The sequence below is a fragment of the Botryllus schlosseri genome, chromosome 10 (assembly GCF_051294905.1).
Source record: "Botryllus schlosseri isolate E-star chromosome 10, Bs_hap1, whole genome shotgun sequence".
NCBI classification, from domain to species: Eukaryota; Metazoa; Chordata; class Ascidiacea; order Stolidobranchia; family Styelidae; genus Botryllus; species Botryllus schlosseri.
In genome coordinates, this window is record NC_137245.1 from 18,873,708 (window position 1) to 18,892,415 (window position 18,708).

The 18,708-nt window shown below is 41.5% G+C and overlaps 1 protein-coding gene across 5 annotated transcripts in view; it reads left to right on the forward strand.

Annotated features, from left to right (window-relative positions):
- The window catches only part of LOC145448862 (laminin subunit alpha-2-like), a 61,278-nt gene continuing 42,570 nt past the window's right edge, over positions 1–18,708 (forward strand). For 2 of the 5 annotated variants that reach the window (XM_080327304.1, XM_080327306.1), the window contains exons 1-3: positions 5,797–9,242; positions 12,150–12,298; positions 12,453–12,593. In XM_080327304.1, the coding sequence (XP_080183430.1) occupies positions 8,615–9,242; positions 12,150–12,298; positions 12,453–12,593 (918 nt within the window). In that variant the 5' untranslated portion in view covers positions 5,797–8,614. Of the gene's footprint in view, positions 684–5,796; positions 9,243–12,149; positions 12,299–12,452; positions 12,594–18,708 lie in introns of those variants that run through there. The other 3 variants (XM_080327307.1, XM_080327308.1, XM_080327309.1) reach the window with 2 other exon arrangements.

An 18,708-nucleotide genomic window follows, 5' to 3' on the forward strand; every position in this document is an offset into this window, starting at 1 on the left:
TCTTTACTCTATACTGTAGTTCCAAATGTGTAGCGGTCGTATTAGAATTATTATATTATGATCAGCCAACCGCGTCGCGAGGGTGATAACGCTAAGTGGTTACATGGGATGATCATTGCTCATGTCATATCTCTCGGTGACATGAAATGGAGGTAAGAATGTTTGAACGACACAGGCGAGCAAACGATCCAAACGAGTTCGACTGATCGCGCTTCGGCCAAGCGCACTCAACGAACGTGTGAACTGCGTAATGATGTAATAAAATGTTTCCCTTGTTGAAAGATCGCCCTTATTGTGAAGTTTCGACGATAAATCAGCGAGATTGCAATTTAATAAGTCTCCCGTGGCGTTCTCCGGATCGCCATGGACAAAGCCCCCTGTTTTCGCAATGCAATCTTGGCGTGCCGCGCCGATACGAATACGAGCAGTTACTGCCAGCGAGATGTCACGTTGCTTTACAATTTAGTGTAATTCGAGCAATATTAAAAATATGATTGAGGAAGTAACGCGGGGTAGATATATCGCGATGGGGATATTGTGAGCAGCACCGTACTTGTCGGATACAGACGGAGGATTAATACGTTGGAGAAGGATGCCGGCGTTGATATGTTTGATACTATTGCTATGCAACGGATATGCGATTTCCGAAGATCTTCTACAACTCCCACCTGCAAAACGTCTGGGTGAGTCGATATTATGCTATTGCATTTGACGCGTCTTTTTTTTAACGCAAGGATATCAATAAAGAATATCCGCTATAAATAATGAGTACGCGCTACGATGCTGTTTGGACAATGGACAGGACAGGTTTGCTTTTACCGTACTTCGCATATGTCGCAACTATCTTGCGCGTGTTTTTCGGCCGACAACTTTTCCCAAATGGTTCTGCAGATCTGTGTGAACAGTGTTTTGCCCAAGCGCCGCCGTGTCGTGTTAATCTGAAACGTCTTTATTCCGAGTTTTTACATGGTTAGCGTACAAGAAATAACAATCCCGCGACACACGGTTTCAATGCGTCGCATTTCTTTCTCTACTAGGGCGGGAGTGGGGTGCCATTCAATTCGCTCTTTTTCGTTTTGTCTTGCTGAAGGGATGGTTGATTACGCGAGTTGTAAATAACGCTTTTATGTCGCCGACTATCGTGAAAATGACAAATGAGCTTTGCCGTGGTGCCGCAGCGTGATTTAAATCACCGAACGAATCCAGACACCGCGTAATTTTTGGAGAGGATTTGATTCGTAAATCCTAGTAACACCTCCAGCAGTGAACGCTATAACGAGTACGTGGACCAGGACGTTCTATGCCGTAAAGAAGTATCGTTGGCCGTCGACTCAGTCCCTGATTTGACCATCGGCGCTGGGTATTTACAATAGCGGTTTTTTCTAGTCAAGCCGGCTCTGATATAGCAACGGCTTCGGAAAATTGTGATTCTCAATTTGCTACCGACAGCATTTAGTCACGGTTGGCATCATATTGTGTGCGCACATTTAGTACAGAGATACACATGCTTATAGATTGCTCAGATATTACGATTCTCTCAATCTCAATAGAATTGGTCATTTCGTAAATGGGCCAAATTTTCGATGCATTGACCGCATCTGCATCAATTGAGGAAATCAAGGTCAAGGAAACTTCCCAGGCTTCATACATGTGACTGAATTATTGCGACTTTGAACCCTTTGAGTAAATGAATGCGAATTCATCTGCGTATGCACTATGCAGTTGCTAATGCTACGAAACGTTATTGCGAAGCATTTAAAATAGTAGTTCTCAAACTTTTTTTTAGAGACGCTCCTCTTTATGATAGTGAAAAATTTCGCGCCCCCTTATCGTCATATCACAAAATGCAACCAGAATGCTAGCAATCCCAACGGATAGTAGATGGCATTGAAGGTTGGGACTGTTGATGAGATAATTCTCAAATATGAAATTAGGACTATACACAGAACAACAAGTATGACTTAGGGGTAAATCGCGTCGCGCGCGAAATAAATTACCAGTTGATCGCAGCTTTGCGCCCCTTCAAATGATTTCGCGCCCCTTCGCCTGTGGTGCGTATACGGGATGTGTAATTCGCGTGGCGTGTTCTATCTGTGGCTCGGTATGCGGTTGTGTTTGATCAATGGCAATGAATATTTTGATGCTGCTTTGTATGAGCGACCATGTCGTTTTTATTCATCCTAATAAGAGGCTCGTTGAAAAATTTTAGGATATTGAACGTGGCGCCCGGCTTTGTACCTTTGACAACTATTTAGATTGCGCCATTCACGGGATCATGTGATCTTTCTAAGACCAACGGATTATCGCTTGTCGGAATTAAGGCGCTCCGCGAATTTAATAAGAAAGAAAACACTTTGGTCGCGTTTTATGGGATAGACAATATGGAATGCCATTGAAATGGGGATCCAAGTTTGGGAGGGATAATCGTGTCATTTTTGTTATTGTGTGCGGTCGCTTCTCAGGTTTGAAGATACGAGTGTGGTTGAAATACATCGGACAATCGCCGCTACAGTGTAAACTGTGCGCCTATCGACGCATAACATTGTCTTTTTGTGGTTTTACCATTCTCAATTTCGAAAGGATATCAATCTGTTGTAGGCCACGCAATATCGCATCGCCGCGCTATATTCAAGAGGGCGCATAAGTGCACCCTGTTGTGACATTTCACAACGTGTGGACTTCATTCTAGCATAATCCGATATACTTAAACCGCGTGTGGTTAACGTCACTCGAAGACTTGACACTCCGGCGGACTTGTCATATCGCGAGCCGTATTTGTTTCCAGTAAATAATTGTGTCTTTGAAGGATTGTATATAAACAGTGTATCTGTACGCTCTCTTGAAATGTATTCCTCTTATCTGTTCGCACAGGGAATACAAGTCACTCGTAAGATTGAATTAGTTGTGTAATGTGGCTTATCAGTGGTGACTTAAAGTTTAATTGCTCATAGTATTTCAACCGTTGCTAACTTGAACAAGACAGATACGTCGACGCAAAAACGCTTATCTATTTCAGAGCGGCATTCTCTCAATTAGGTGAAGCCAATATTAAAGTATTCCAAAAACCTGATATATAGCCCACATCATGAAATATATGCGGACCTTGATATTAGCGTTACTTGTTGACAATAAAAATTGCGAGGATGATTATCCGATTCCTTGTTCAACCAGCACATGTTTTGGTCCCTTTTACTTTTCGTCAACCATAGCGACTCAAGTAGCGCCCCTCTAAAAACATCAACACCCCGAAGAAAATCTGATGCGTGCCGTTATATGTTTTCACTTTGTCATCATGTATTAACGATCGCGCTCGGCGATATTATCATGTGATTAAGCGATTCCTTGTTTCCGTAGCGGCGCAAATCAAACGAAATTCCGCTGGCGAGATTATGGTCCCATGGGGTCGGTAGGATGACGTATTTGTGGGTTGTTCACGTAATATTTCCGTTGTCGCGCGTTCCGCGATCCAATTATGTTACTTTTTGTACATGGGGATGTCTGGGTAGCCGGATAAAAATGACACTCGACAAATAAGGCTCTGTGTCGCTTCGCCCCATTTGAAGATTCCACCTCTAATCATTATTGGTTACTGTCAGGACGTGACAGATCGTTCGAAGAGAAGTTTTCTCTGATTGATTGCCTCTTTTCGCCAATTCAACAGCTTACCTCATTAAGATGCGAATGTGTTGATTCCATTGGTGTCCTATGGTAGCCCAATCAGAAATAGGCGTGGTCAGGATGGAAATTGGAGACGTGCGCATTCTTTTACATATTGACATGGCGTCACGAATGTCTATTGTGACGCAGTATGACAAAATTACATTATACAATTATCATGTCGCAACTTCGTATACGGGATCTCGATTCTTGAATGGGCGAAATGTTACTCTCTTGCCGTCATGAAGCAGCTACACTTGATGTCGCTGAACTACGGCCCGTTACAATATTTTGTGCGGTACGCGAAAGTTTATCAAGCATAAAATGAAATTGAATGAGAAATAGAATCACTCCAACGACTAGTTTTACGATGTAGTGGATTGTTTTCCAATTGCTGTTGCAATAATCCGACCATGGCGATGACATATTTCAAACTTCTTCAGTCGCTATGTAGTCAGTCAAAACTGAATTTTATGATTTCGCAGCACAAGTGGAATTCTGATTGAATAGTATATTCATACTGTAATGAACCCGAATATTTTCGACTGACACGTCAGGTTCATTTCAATATGAATATACTATTCAATTGTATACATAAAGTTCTTCACCTCCGAGAAGCTCTTCAAGTTGGATTCTATAGTTTAGAACAATAGACTAAAACTATCGGTATTTTATTTAGCCAAACAAAGCTAGTCATTGCCAGAGGTGGAATGACACTTCTACTTCTACAGAACAGTATCCAGTTTATTAGGAAACCTAGGCCTACCATACGTACTCATTTACGTACTTATACAAATACCTGCTTCTGCTCGTACTTGAGTAAAAATTAACGATGTTGCTTATACTTCTACTGCGTAATAGTACCAGAGGTTTTCAAAGTAGTCAAGAACGCTACTCGAGTAGAAGTAGAAGTAGCGACGAAAAAATCTGCTCAAGTACGGGTAGAAGCATTTCTTCCATCAGCCACCTAAAACTACTTGAAGTAGAGGTAGAACTGACTGACTTTAAATCTGCTCAAGTAAATAAGTAGTTTTGAAAACGGTCGCAATTCGTTCGCATGGACTGTCAAGAGCTGCAAATTGAGCTATGCGGGAGGTGCAGAGAGCTTGATTCGTATCGATGCATCCCAGGAGGTATCAATTTTCGACAAAATAAGCATCGTCCTCATCATGGGATGCAAACTATAGCATTGATATGAAAATGAGATACTAACCCTTTGTTTACTCGAACACCCAGTCTTACAAAATAGCATGACATGGCGCCCTACCTCAAATTAGTATAAGGCCCCTAAAGTTTAGGCGAAGAGCAATACGGAGAAGTTGTATCGGATACGGTTTCAAAATTTTTGCGCGATTACTATACGTTGTTGAAAAATATGGTGGATCGTAAGATTGTATATAGTGGAGGTTTATTTTCGGAAAATAGAAGCATTACTTGCTTTTATACCTTAGGATGTATGTTCTGCGGACAAAAAAACTGAAATTAATTAAAACTCAAAGTATGATACTCGGGTTGAAAGAGAAATACGAAAAAGCGGAAAATATATTTTTCTCGTCTTTTTTCCAGAAATATGGTCTGCTAAAACACGTGTAACGTTTAAAAAAGCCGGAGTCCACTTTTCCAGATTTGGACACGTCATGGGCTGCTAGCGTACGATATTATAGGCAGTTGCTAGATTGCGAAACGGAAGTTTCAAGCGTTATGGTGGGCCATATTTACTGTGATGAAATATTTGAAACGGGCGACAATGCTGTGTGAGCGGAGCCGCGCCATCCGGTGCTTAATTTATATTCACCGATACCTTCGTGAAAACATATTTTTGACAGTCTAAAACTACTGTGCGCGAAGCACAACAAAAGTTGTGGGTTTTACTTGACTCTTATGAAAATTAAATGTTGGTACTCCGTGAAAACAGCCCCGAAATTCGTCAGGCTATCTTTCTTATTGGAGGATTACACTACTTCTACTTCACAAACTGAAAATAGCAAAAAGTAAGTAAGTAAATCACACGATATTACGTAGTAGAAGTAGCGAAAATCAGATCTACTTGAGTAAGTACTAGAAGTAGAGGAAAATTACTTTGGTACTTCAAAAAAGTAGAAGTACTTCGTTACTGACCACCTCTGAATAGTACTTTGAAAACCACGAGTGTTACTGGATTTAACATTGGTGTGAGTGCTGAGTATGTTCTGTTTAGTAAACCTTCTTCATAGCGTTTAAGTTCAATGCCATTAAAAAGCGAATAGTTGAAGATGAATCTTTTATTCCAGAGCTTCCCAAACTTTTTGCCCGTGATACATTTATACTCCTCAAATTTAGCTCGACACGTCACGGTTAATCCGATAAACAGCTCGGAATACAAAAGTATTTCAAATGATTGCTGCAACGAGAATAATGCTGCTAACATGTCCTTTTTGGAAGACCCAAGACTCTCGCTTCAGACTCCGCTTGTCAACATTATACGACACATCAAATGAATGGTTGAGTGTAGTGCAGTATAAAGCAGACATTCACAACACGGAAAGTTGTAACGTTCATAATAAGGAAATCAAGTACATGTCCTGAAAATCCGTGATTCTATACTTGAAATTGAGTAGAAATTTGCGGTAGCGATACTTCTACACTTCTTGTTCTTGTATATCACCAATGCCTAGTTTGATCACTTCTGAAGTGTAATAGTCGATACGTGAATGCGACAGTTCATATGAATTAACGAGTCGGATTTCGGAATGACTATAGATAGCATACCTGTTGAAGTAGAAGTAATATACTAACAAAACTACCTAAGTAAGTGAAACAAGTTTGATAGAAACTCGATAAGGGGACGATGTGTCTGAAATTTTTTGGAACCCCGGCCTATACTATCGTTCGGCCCGGGAAAAGAATCAGATTCAAAATGTGGCTCATGAATGTAGCCTGCGCCGATTCGCCATGTAAACGATGTTTGTATTCGTTCGGTCACGTCTAGTCGCCTTTCGAGCTCTAGCAGTAACAGTTCTGACCGAGAATCACCCTAACGCAACATCGTATTCCAGTTTCTCAACGTTACCTCAATATACGCACGTTTTCTTGTTGAGTTTCTCCATTGTGACAAACGTGCGGTTTAGTATGAAACAGCCTAAAATACCGCAATTGTTAGCCCTAGGTTTGTGTGCCCACAACCGGGCAATGAACCCGATATTACCTTTGCGAAGATATTTGTGTAAATAACAAGGTTTCAATATATATAACGGCACGTGTGGCTCACGCGTCCTGATGGATATGGGAATAAGCAATTGTGTATTCATTGCATCCGAGGATTTAGTAGTTAAAAAGTATCATTACGACATAGCGGTTGGTATAATTCTAATTAAAATATTACAGGAATCTATTTCCGCATCCGGTCTTCATCGTGTTCATTTAAGTATACTACAACATTTTAACTGTTACGCTATAATCATTCCTGAAATTGTTTCCTTACACCTCTATATCATACAATGAATTGCTTATGCTTTACAAGATGAGGGGTATCAGTTTATGTTTGCTTAACCTACGCCTAATTAAAGCGTTTGGCTTGCTTTTCATGTCGCCATAATAAAATAAATGGTTGTCTGGGGTGAGGCGACATGTCCGTACGAAAAGTGTCGTGTGCTGTGAAGAATAGGACTCATTGTATATTGGCATGTCATTATAGAATACAGTTGTATACGGCGAGTTGGAATAAATTCATGTTGGAAGCGTGGCGTGTCTTAGCGGTATTAACTCCATCCTTAGTAAGAGTATTATTTGGATATTGTTGCGAGGGTGGAGAGTGGCAATAAAGTATTATTTGACTGTGAGCGCTGGGGTTGAAAAAAGGTGACGGTCTGAAGTATGTTCGTACTTGGGGTACGCTATTCTTTTAGCAGAGTCGTAGACTTGGAATTGAATTTATGGTACGGAACGACAAGTCCGGATTATAGTACGCGTTCAAAGGATACGCCGTCGTTCTTTACAAACCCATTGCCACGGTTGAAAGAATCGGGACATAAACGGCTTCCCGTTTCTTATGTTTGGACTCTGTTCATATGTTGGTAATAATGGGTAAAGGTGTGGTGACAATTCCTCAGCCGATAGCGCAACGCTGCGGAAGCCGGATGTTTTGTCCAGCCTATGGCTCGGAACTGGGTATTTCGTACGGCTTAACGTCACGACACTATAAATACAGAACTATGACGCAATGTAGAATGCGCTGAAATGCGCAGCAGTTATGACTGGCAGGGGCAGTGTTATGTCGCGTTAAAATTATTGATCTGTTGTGGTTGGGCGTAGAAGACCAATTAGGGTTGTTAATGAGACTTTATAAGTTACAAGAATGCGCCGTGAAGGGTTGTTGAGATGCCCTGAAGAGGTCATTGTCCTTCGAGCCTGACGGATATTTGCGGTCCGAGACGACAGTCTTGTCACCTCGCTGACATATTTGCGGTGTGGAGGAGACATCTGATATAGACCTCATTTTGGAAGGCATATTTTCCAGAAGTAATCCTGACTTTTGGGACGTGGCATATTTGTAGCAGGTGGTCTCGAAATAACTCCGAAATTATAGATCGACGCCAGCATTCATATCTCGCCGACTTTGAATTTGTAGCGGAAGAGAGATTTAACCGATGTGCGTGTGCGTACGCGAGTTCAAGTCTGAGGCGGAAGAAATCTGCTTGCCCCACGTTTATGTCAGTTGTATCGTTTGTGTTGGAAGCAATAGTGAAGTGTATTCGGTGGACGTAGAATACCAGGAGAGGTGTGATGGAATTAATGCACGTTTGTGGTGGAGTATAGCGTTGGAGGTTAAATTTTGCTATTTGTTTAGCGTCTGCGACTAAGTACGTTAGTACCTTAAGTTTTGATGTACGAGCAGCTGGGTCGACAAATGCCGCTCCACGTCGCACTGTCCTTGACAAAAAGAGCAATCGAGGACGAAATCCTACACCGTTAGACGATTATGTCACAGATTTGCGATCGAATTAGAGACAGGAGGTCGCCATGCCATCACGCGAATGCGACTGGATGTGGCAGTGAGACCTCAGATCGTGTCGCGGACCAGCGCCGAATTTGTTCAGGCTATTGGGACTTAATTAGAGCGTTTCTTTTGACCCGGTGGGAAGGAAAAGAACAGACCACGGGAAAATCAATCGCGGCCGTAATGAATGGCAATTCCGCTACTCCGCGCATTCTTCGACACATCACTCACGGGGGTAGTCACAAAGGTATCGCGAACCCTTGCTACTGTGCGCGACAGCATTTCCAACTTGCTACAAAGCCGGAAAAGTGTCTTCGTCCGTATCGTGTTACTAAATATACGGATAGCGGCGATAGCACCGAAAGTCCGTGTGTTTTCAGCTGCGCCGAACGGCGACCGCGCGCTAATCCGACAAGCCTGCGCAAATTGCACAAACATAGATCGGTTAATCTACGGCTTCTGATTTATTGCGCTGGTTTCATCATGTTGATTCTGTTCGGGCCCGCTCAAGCTAACAGATCGCGCAGAAAAAAGGATATGACAAATGGGTCGGCTCGAAGTTACCATGATGTAGCTATGCCGATGTTTCCCAACGCCGGATCCAATCCAGGTATACACATTTACCTACGAAATATGGCACCCAAAATTTGTATTCTGATCTTGTACGGGATGCACTATTAGGTCCAGTAGCAGGGGTAAGAATTACATAGTATCAAATGCGTCCAATGTGTAATGGTTCTTTGTGTCGTGTCACCCCTTCCAAAAGCATTGTTTAGCCGTTATCTACGTCTCATTTGTTATACTTGGGAATTGTATCGGTACAAAGGAACTTTACGCTATGTTGTATCCCTCGTAATGAAACACATGCAATTATCGTCATAAATGATTACTCAAAGTGATGTATTTTGCCTTTGACTTTGCGATCTGCCCGTTTCTTTTATAATCCTTGATTGATTGATGGGGCGTGATAATTTTGGTTCGGTGCCACTACGTCCCAGTCGGGCATAAAAGAATCTTTCCCTTTGTATGGTATCATGCCGGCTGAATTCTTTGTCACGTGGGATATATATCTGACGTTGACCAAATATCGGCACGCCACAAGGTCTTTGAGCGTTGTGTACCCAATATGTACATAAAACGCGGAGAGGTGGGACTTGGTGATAGAAAAAAGATAATTTCCTTCCTCGAAGTTTGATTTCCGTGCGTAATAACCAAGGCTTCTATTGGATGATGAGCCTCATTCAAGAGCCCGTGATTTACTATGACACATACGCACAGCACAATGTGTATAGGCGTAAAAATCGGCGATTATGTCTACATTTCCTTCTTTTTAACCGTTAGCAAGAGTTTCGAATGTCTTTCAATCTATTTCATATCGTATCATGATACTTTCCCGTATTTACCGCGCATGGTCATTATGCGTACCGAGACTGGTTATCCCTTATCAAAGTAGTAATATATTTATATAATAAGATACAATACAAAATTATGTATTTTCTGTCGCTACCACACATTACGACCTTATATACGGCTTAAAAAACTGATATACTGCTAGTTTACTGCCTGGTAGTGAAGTTTGAAGTAGATTTGTGACGGAACGAAGATTTTTTCGCTTGATGGCCGTTTATAGTCATATCTTATGCTTTTAAGGATTACCGGTGAATGTGAAACAATGAATAATCTGTTGCGGTAATGCTAATCGCGGTGCTCTTTGGTGTAGGAAAGTGCTTCATCGCGTGGGTCAACTTGAAGTAGTTCGTTGAGTTACACGCACTTTTATGTCTTAAACGGCATGACATTGCGTGCATTTTAACGTGAGAACGTTTCGCGGGATTAATACGTCACACAGCATTGATTCCGCGATATTGCAATCACCCACCGACAAATTTGAGATGGTAGGAATTACTTCTGATTTCCAATTAGATACTTTCCCACGATTCTTGAAGGTTAATAGACACTAATGACCGTGAAGCTTTCTCACCCATTTACGGCCTATCTGTAACGAATTATTCAATTACATTATATTCTGTCAGCGTTATACTCTGCTTTGCCAGCCGCACCTAGCATTTTGAGCACCTGACATTAGTTGATCGTTGAAATCTTTGAAATAGGCTATCCTATATACATACTCTCATTCATGTGTAAATAACATGCTGGTAAAGAGTTTATGATATAGCCTAGCGCATGCATGGCGGTCATTTATCCGATATTCAAATTTCTGGTCACGGCCGATATCGGTATCCGATAATAATGACGCGGTCAACAGAAATGCTGACGAAGTAATTTGCCGGGGCTTGGTGAGAATTAGGGTTCAAAGGGGCATGAAATAGAAATACCGGTACTCCCATAGAGGGGTAGATGATGGTACAGGATTGAAACATCTAAAAAATTCTGGTTGTCTAATTAAACTTAATGCAGCGAAATGTATGCAATCTAATATTACTATATGGCAGGTTTCTATGCTCAAATTTCACTTGTAATCAAATTCTTAGTTCCCCTGTAAATGCTACAGGAGATCTGTATCGCGCGAAACGATCCGGGCTCGGCGTGCAGGCACTTGTCTTTCTCATACTGACGACAGTGAACTTTGATTTGATATTAATTTAGGGTTAACATAACAACATGTCCTCTATTAAGAGGATTAGTCCTCTCTTTTCAATAAATTGAAAGTATCCCCGGATGACGCCTGAAAGCCCTATTTTTGGGAATTTGTCCTCTCTTTTTTGAGTAAAAGTGATAAAATGCGATCAAAAACTCGACTCCTACGCCGTGAACGCCAGAGTTGGCAAGACAATCAACTAAAATAAACGGCGTGACGGGTATCTCGGGATTAGAGATGGGAAATGTGACTAATTAGTTTCAGTTAGCACCACAAAAGCAACGTAAAAAGCGGGGTAATTCGGGAGTCGAGTGATGTGATAACCTTTTTTTAGTCAACACAGTACCATTGGTCGAAAATTTTTCAAAATCACTAGTTGTCTTTTCCGGTACTAGATCTTTCAGAATTTCTGAAAAGTTTTTTTCGGATCTCATAATATGGTTACCCTATATGAATTGAACTTGGTTTTTGTTGTATTTCTTCCTAATTGTGAATGTAATTCAATGTCCATGTCAAGTTTTTGCGAATCCAATAATTCTAATTATATTCTAATTTAGGAAAAACCTGTGCAGTTTTTATCTGGTTCCATAAAGCTGAAATGTTTCTAGTTGTTCAACTCTCGACGATGCAAGGCACGGATTGAATGAAATTAGGTCCCAGTGAACTTCAAATTAAAAAGTGGGCTGGCAAAATGCATTCCGTGTCAAAGTCCTTTCATGTGATGATAATAGCCTCTCGAAGCGCGCGAGAACGTGTCGTCCTGGAATGCAAACTGTTTATTACTTATACCCAAAATACTGAACGCTAGCACACACTGTTATTCCGCCTTCTCCTCCTCTTTGACCATCGGCTTGCACGGTCTCACCGTCCGCGTCTCTTTGGATTTTTACCAATCCTGCGAACGCTATTGCATTGCAGGATTATATCCATCACTAGTGAACCTAGCGGCGTCGGCGAGAATCACTGCCAACGCGACGTGTGGACAAGACGGGCCAGAGCGTTACTGCAGACTGGTTCAACACCACGAGAAATTATTCAGGCGTAAAAAAAGACGAAGTCACTGTGACGTAAGTAAGGGGCAGCCGCGAGTACCGTGACGCTCCCGTGATTACGTTATCGGAATCGTGATTTTGTCAATATCCCTGCTCTTGTTCAGTATCTAAACGTCCAGCGTTCTTCTGGTCAAATGATTATTTGACAAATCTTCACTGTGTTTTACAGATATGTGACGCTACAAATGTGGAGACGAGACACGACATCGAATACGCTATTGATGGTATTGGCCGTCGATGGTGGCAAAGTCCAACAATAAACAATGGTTATAATTACAATTGGGTGACGATTTCATTGGATTTGAAGCAGGTTCGTAGCGTGCTACAGCATTTTCTCATCAGTGCATACTCCGATGATACGACTCAGAAAATGGATATTCTCTTCATATGCTTAGTGATCAAAAATTGCAGTGAGGTAACAAAATTACAGAAATATGTACAATTGTCCACTCATCTAAGGCCTGATCAGACGCAACATATTATGAAAATTGTAATCTGATGGCTAAAACCAAGTGGCTCGAGTGTGATATCGAGTTATAGTCGTTCCATCAAAATTTATACATTATTTTATGAATCGCTTATAGGTTGCAGGAGAAAATTGCCGTCCAAAAGTATCGTGTGAAAATATTATATTTCATCTCAAAAAAGAATATGATGTATTTGAGTAGTTTCGTAGTTTTGTGATGGTGATCGAAAACAGTTAGGTATCTTATTAGTATATTTCATTCTTAATTTCAATTCGGTGTTTGGGTTCAATCACACACATCTTTTTCTATCGCGTAAGAATGGATATAGTTTTCGACCTTTCATGCAACAGGTTACGCGCGTACTTGAAATTCATTAAAGCGAACATTACATTCATCTACTGCACTTGTAATATAATCATCCGAAGGGTGTTATACCCAAATCAATGCGTACTATCAGCGAGTTGAAATGAAGCCCGCCTAGCAAAGTCGCCGATATCTGAAGCATAGTTTGATGATTTCAAGGTTCCGTAACACATTATCGGGCAATCAATGTGATTAAAAGGCCTTTTAAAATGAGCTTATCTCCACATCACGAGCGACGCAGTTTCGTCCTCGGTGGCCTCAAATTGATGTTTCACTTACCCCGACGTTAATGTCATGATGAGCTGGATACAGTTATTTTGATAGGCCCGCTATGAGATGTTGGTACTAGGTAGCTGTCGGGGAAATGTCATCACCGTACGTATTAGTACTTCTGCCTTTCGTCTGCTGAGTGGAATAATATTTCGATATAAAGCGTATTCACTGACATCAAGCGTGACCCGCAGACGGTGTTACTTGACATATCTTTTGTCCCACTGTGGTACAGATAGGCTTTGTAGTGAACTTAACGGATCTGATACTCGGAAGTAATTCCTCACGGCATTTTAATCGACTATTTTCATTGCTCCTGTATTGAAAGTAAGACTTTTGAATGAAAGTTTTTCATCGCGTGTGTACAGTATCGTGAATCTCACTCCTTATGGCGGTTTATCTTGACTGCGAGTATGATGTCAAGGCAGATATTGTCGGAAGACCTGTACATGGAATGACATGCTAAAACATGTGATTAGCATAACTGCGTATAAGATTTACATTACGACCGCTATGTGGAATAATTTCGCCCTTTCATGCGATGGCGTTAAGTTAAATGGTCAAACTTACTGTATAGGATACATTGCATATGCGCAGTGGCAGTAACTCCAATAAATGGCCGCAACCATTCGATGCAGACATAACAATATATCACAGTTTAGGAACTTTGTTGCACCTTGCCGCGTGGCTTTTAACCACGCGCCATATACCTACCGAAATTGACCCAATGAAGAAAAGACGATAGGGATGTATGCATATTGCATATGCATGCTTGTGTGCCTGGGAATATGCAGAGTAAGTCAATTTTGAAAACGCCAAAAATTTCCGGAATTCCGTATTCTATCAAATCCGCAGTGACGAGGCCGATGACAATATTGACGTCACAGATCCTTTTTTTTCGTTGGGGGGCGATGCGATGGCATTTATTACTATAGATCCTCCGATGCTTATTATAAACGCTATATTATTTTTATATGATTGAAAACATATTAATGTCTCAATCGATTTCGTTGCGCTTTGCAATATTATCTCAACGTCCCATTGTGATTATCTGCGCTATGCTTTGTTATTAGACTTGTGTTATTGTTGCGATGAATAGGATTCGACGTGAATGTAATTTCCGATTTGTAACGTGAATAACCTCGCTACTGAATCGAGTTAACAGATTGACAGATCTAACTGTTGCTTTTGTGATAAAGCGCATAATGCCCGAACGCTGTTGAATTAACCTCAACGTTCGCCGAGAAATATTTTCGTTGGCCGCAGATAGTAATCCATCGTCGCGACATGATTGGGAGTCCGCGATGTTGCAACTGTGCCCTCAATTCGTGTCTTTAGAAAAGATTGTAACGTCCGATGATGTATAGTACTTGCCAGCGACATTATGATTTCATGGCATTATCTGCGCATAACATTGTGCGTTGTGTACACCCAATATACCACTGACACGTAATTTATGATTGTATCAAACGATTAGTTGGCGCAAATAGCCTACATATTGATTTGATGCGCATCATCCGATAAACACATGTCTTCGCATTGAAACACTCAGAACCGTGTATATATAATATATGTTTACTCGTATTACTTAGCGCCTAAGGTGTGTTATGCAAATATACATAGAGTTAATGCTACTGGTTACGGGTTGATTTTGCGTGTACTGACAAGGAATGTACATTCCAGTAAACACATCATTATGTTTTATCCTTAAAAACTATGAAATAATATATGTCCTTTGTAGACGTATCCGTTACACACGTTACACATTATGAATTATTATGATGTTGGTTTTAGAGTGTGCATTGTTGTCGTGTTCAAAGTCCTTCCTTGGCACTACTACAGCACTACCCGGTCTGACTATTATATATTCGGTCTGATGAAAGCACTGTGATCACGAAGTATAATTCGGTTTCGTTGCATAATTGAGTGTGTCGGGTGCCGCGCCGGCCTAAGTTATTTGCATAGGTTAACATTGGAGTATTATGGTGACAGTGATGCGTGAGGCTTAAGTACAGCGGCTCATGACCTTGCGGTGACTTTGGCAATCTCGCCCCGACGCGAGACTGTCGTGACGGCTTTGAACGCATCACTCCGGGGGAGACAGATCCTTAGAAATGACCGTGTAAGGATTTATCGCTGCGGCGCTATGACGTAATCGCTGCGGCAAAGCCTTGAAAACGTTGACCGCCGACAAAAATCAGAATTACGGAAAGTGCTGGCCGTTGGCGAAAACGCATCAATTTCGGATTGTTGACAAAACATTGTTGTTAGCCGCACAGGCAGCGGACGAAACAAACTCCAGGTCTCGGCAACGTAGCAATCGCGCAAATTGAAGCACTTACGCCTGGGCTACTGACGATTTGCTCGAGAAACGGTCTTATTTTTAGAATCCCCTGGCAATTTTGCACTCATCCCGATTATTCTAATGCGGCAATAACCGACTCCCGTACATTTGTCATTGTATAGCGCTCAATGTAGCGTTTGTCTCGCTTTCGGCTCGAGGGATCCATCCCCGATTTTAAGGCTGTTAATCTTCGTTAGGTATTAGGATAATATCCGACCCTTTTCGTGGCGAAGACGGCTATTAGGCCCGCTCGAGGAATGCACGCGGTTACCTAAAAGGCTAAACGCGAAAGTGCATTATGCCATTGTTGGTAATTTCAGCGGGTCACCAAATATTCCCAAGATGCGAGAATTTAGCCGATTACGGCGATTTCATCTATCGAGTACTTTGAGTTTGCGCGATTTGCGCGGCACGTCAAAGGAGGCGCGTAATTTGGCGACGATCATTGAGCAAATCGGAATTGCGAATTGTCTTTAGGGGTGCATAACCCTTACATCACATCTCACCGCTCTAGTTACACCCTGTCATTGTCTTTTACACACAGAGGTGGTCGATATCGAATCACATATACTTTGCCTACTTGTACTACTTGAGCGGCTATGTGTTTGACTAATTTCATTTCTACTTGAATAAATTTTAGGCACGTAGGATTTTGTAAAGTAGAAAGTACTTTTGGGAACTTTAACGAGTAAAATCGTAACAACAGGACGAAGAATTCCTTTAACCGCGGAAACTGAATAGATTTTCGAAAATAGCATCTATTTGCAGTACCATCGGTAATATTGCGTTAGTCGCGAATACACATCCATTTGCGATTTTCAAACCAGCAAGCTCCATTCACTGTTTAAAGTAAAATAAAATATACATACTAATTACTCTAGTACTGTTCACGCCTTCACTATCTACATTCACTTGAAGTAGTTTCCATATGTCCCAGAAGTAGCTACTTCTACTTGTAACTGAGTAGACATTATAGTCTAATAAGTAATTACGTAATAACGTAACGGGAAGGTCCCTTTAAATCTCGACACAAAACCCATTTTGGACGCAAGTAAACCCGTTTGTTAATCATTTAAAGTTTGATCCTATACCTTTACAAATAATTATTTTGGGTATTATCCCCGATTGTTTGCCATCACAACAGGGGCGCCGCGGTAAGGTCTTTGCGGGTGAGCGGTTCCCATTTTCGCGCGGGTGTTAGGGGTTAATTTGCGCGGCGAGCGGTTCATCTCCACGCGTGTCGTTTGTAACACGAGCGCGAAACCCGATACGTGTCGTTGCTTAAAATTCTCGCCGAGAATCTGACGTCAGGTCACGTGACCGCGGCGGCCAACGAAATTGGTCACCTTCAAAGAATTCACGACGTAACGCGATCCCCTCGGTAAAATAATCGCCGAGTTAGGGCGCTCGGTAAGTGCAGACGGTGGCTATTTCCTCAGATGGATAATTGTTACGCGATTGAGGCGCCATTGTTTGGCCAACAGGCGACAATCTACCGACACTGCGTGTCAACGGGTTTCCGTGACTCGCGCGATGAAAAGAAAGTTTCGGACACCACCCGCTACGTACCCCTGAATGGCGTTTACGATGACGTCATCATCGTATCAATGCGTTTTCTCTCCCCAAATAAATGTACTATACGTTGAGCTATCGACTATGGAACACCTTAGAAATGTACCAGTGCTGGGCGCGACATTTTTGTCACCAGCTGACCCAGAACTACATTCAGCAAACTCGGATGTTTTCAGTAACGAAGTACATCTACGTCAACGTCTTGGGCCGCCTTAGATGAAACTACTGATAACAAACCCAGCTTACTGACAGCATAATAAATCTTGACCAAATTCCCACATAATTGACGACCTCTCACTTAGAATACTGTGTATAGGTGTAATGATGGCATCAATACATTGACGTAACTGACTTGGAAATGGCAATGCCTTTGAGCGGAGAATCACAATCTCGCCCCTTTTCTGCAACCGTGACAATCCTCTTATCGGCTATCTCCTGGGCCCATCCATCGTAACTTACAAATTGTCGCCGAAATAATCTATCGGAGATTGTTGGGATTATGCGGATCGCAACGGAATCTCGGACGAATTCCAACGATTATCGCTTTTTTTGGTTACCGTAATTCGCTTTTATTGCCACCGATACGGATTACGACGTCCTACACAAAAATTAAGGACTGTGCTCGGCGCATAGTATATTCGTTTGCGATTGGAGTCGCTGAATTTAATTTTCCTGGCGTCTTAATAGATGATAGTCGCAACGATGTATGGAATGAGTGTAACGACATTATACTGACTACATTTTCTTTAATTTCGCTCTGGAGAGAAACTTAACGAAGCGACGAGAAATGTATCTGTTAGGTGGGGATTTGGATATTATGTCAACGGGTTATAATAATGAGTTTACTTTGCACTGACGTAATTTCGCATATGTTCGGCCGCGAATGAAGACGGGTTTTCTGTGATTTATTGGCCATGGACGAAATTTCATTTCGTTTCAAGTGACCTTGCTCAACGAACTGAATCTAGGATTCGATATAGACTTGAACATACCGCTATAGGAATACAATTATCGCCAGAATGCTTAAAATTATTGGAAGCTTATTAATAATAATAATATAATAATTTATAGAGCGCCGAATATACCATTATATCATTACTACACTAGGGAGCTGTACACAAGAAGCAATAAAATATAAGAGTGAACGATTTGTTTAAAAGACGGAGTGCGTGGTTGTAGGGCAGAATGAACTGAACACTATTGTAGTTCGAACGATCGTGTGAATAAAACGGTTTTGATTTTGCGCTTGAAAACATATAGCGAGTCAGATAATCTGATAGAAACTGGAAAATTGATTAGTAGTATATTTAGACATTAGTAATTCAGCTCACCAAAACAATACAAAGTCTTATTACTGGAATTCTGCCCAGGCAAAAGTAGAAGCGTAGTGCTTTCCAATAATGACAAGA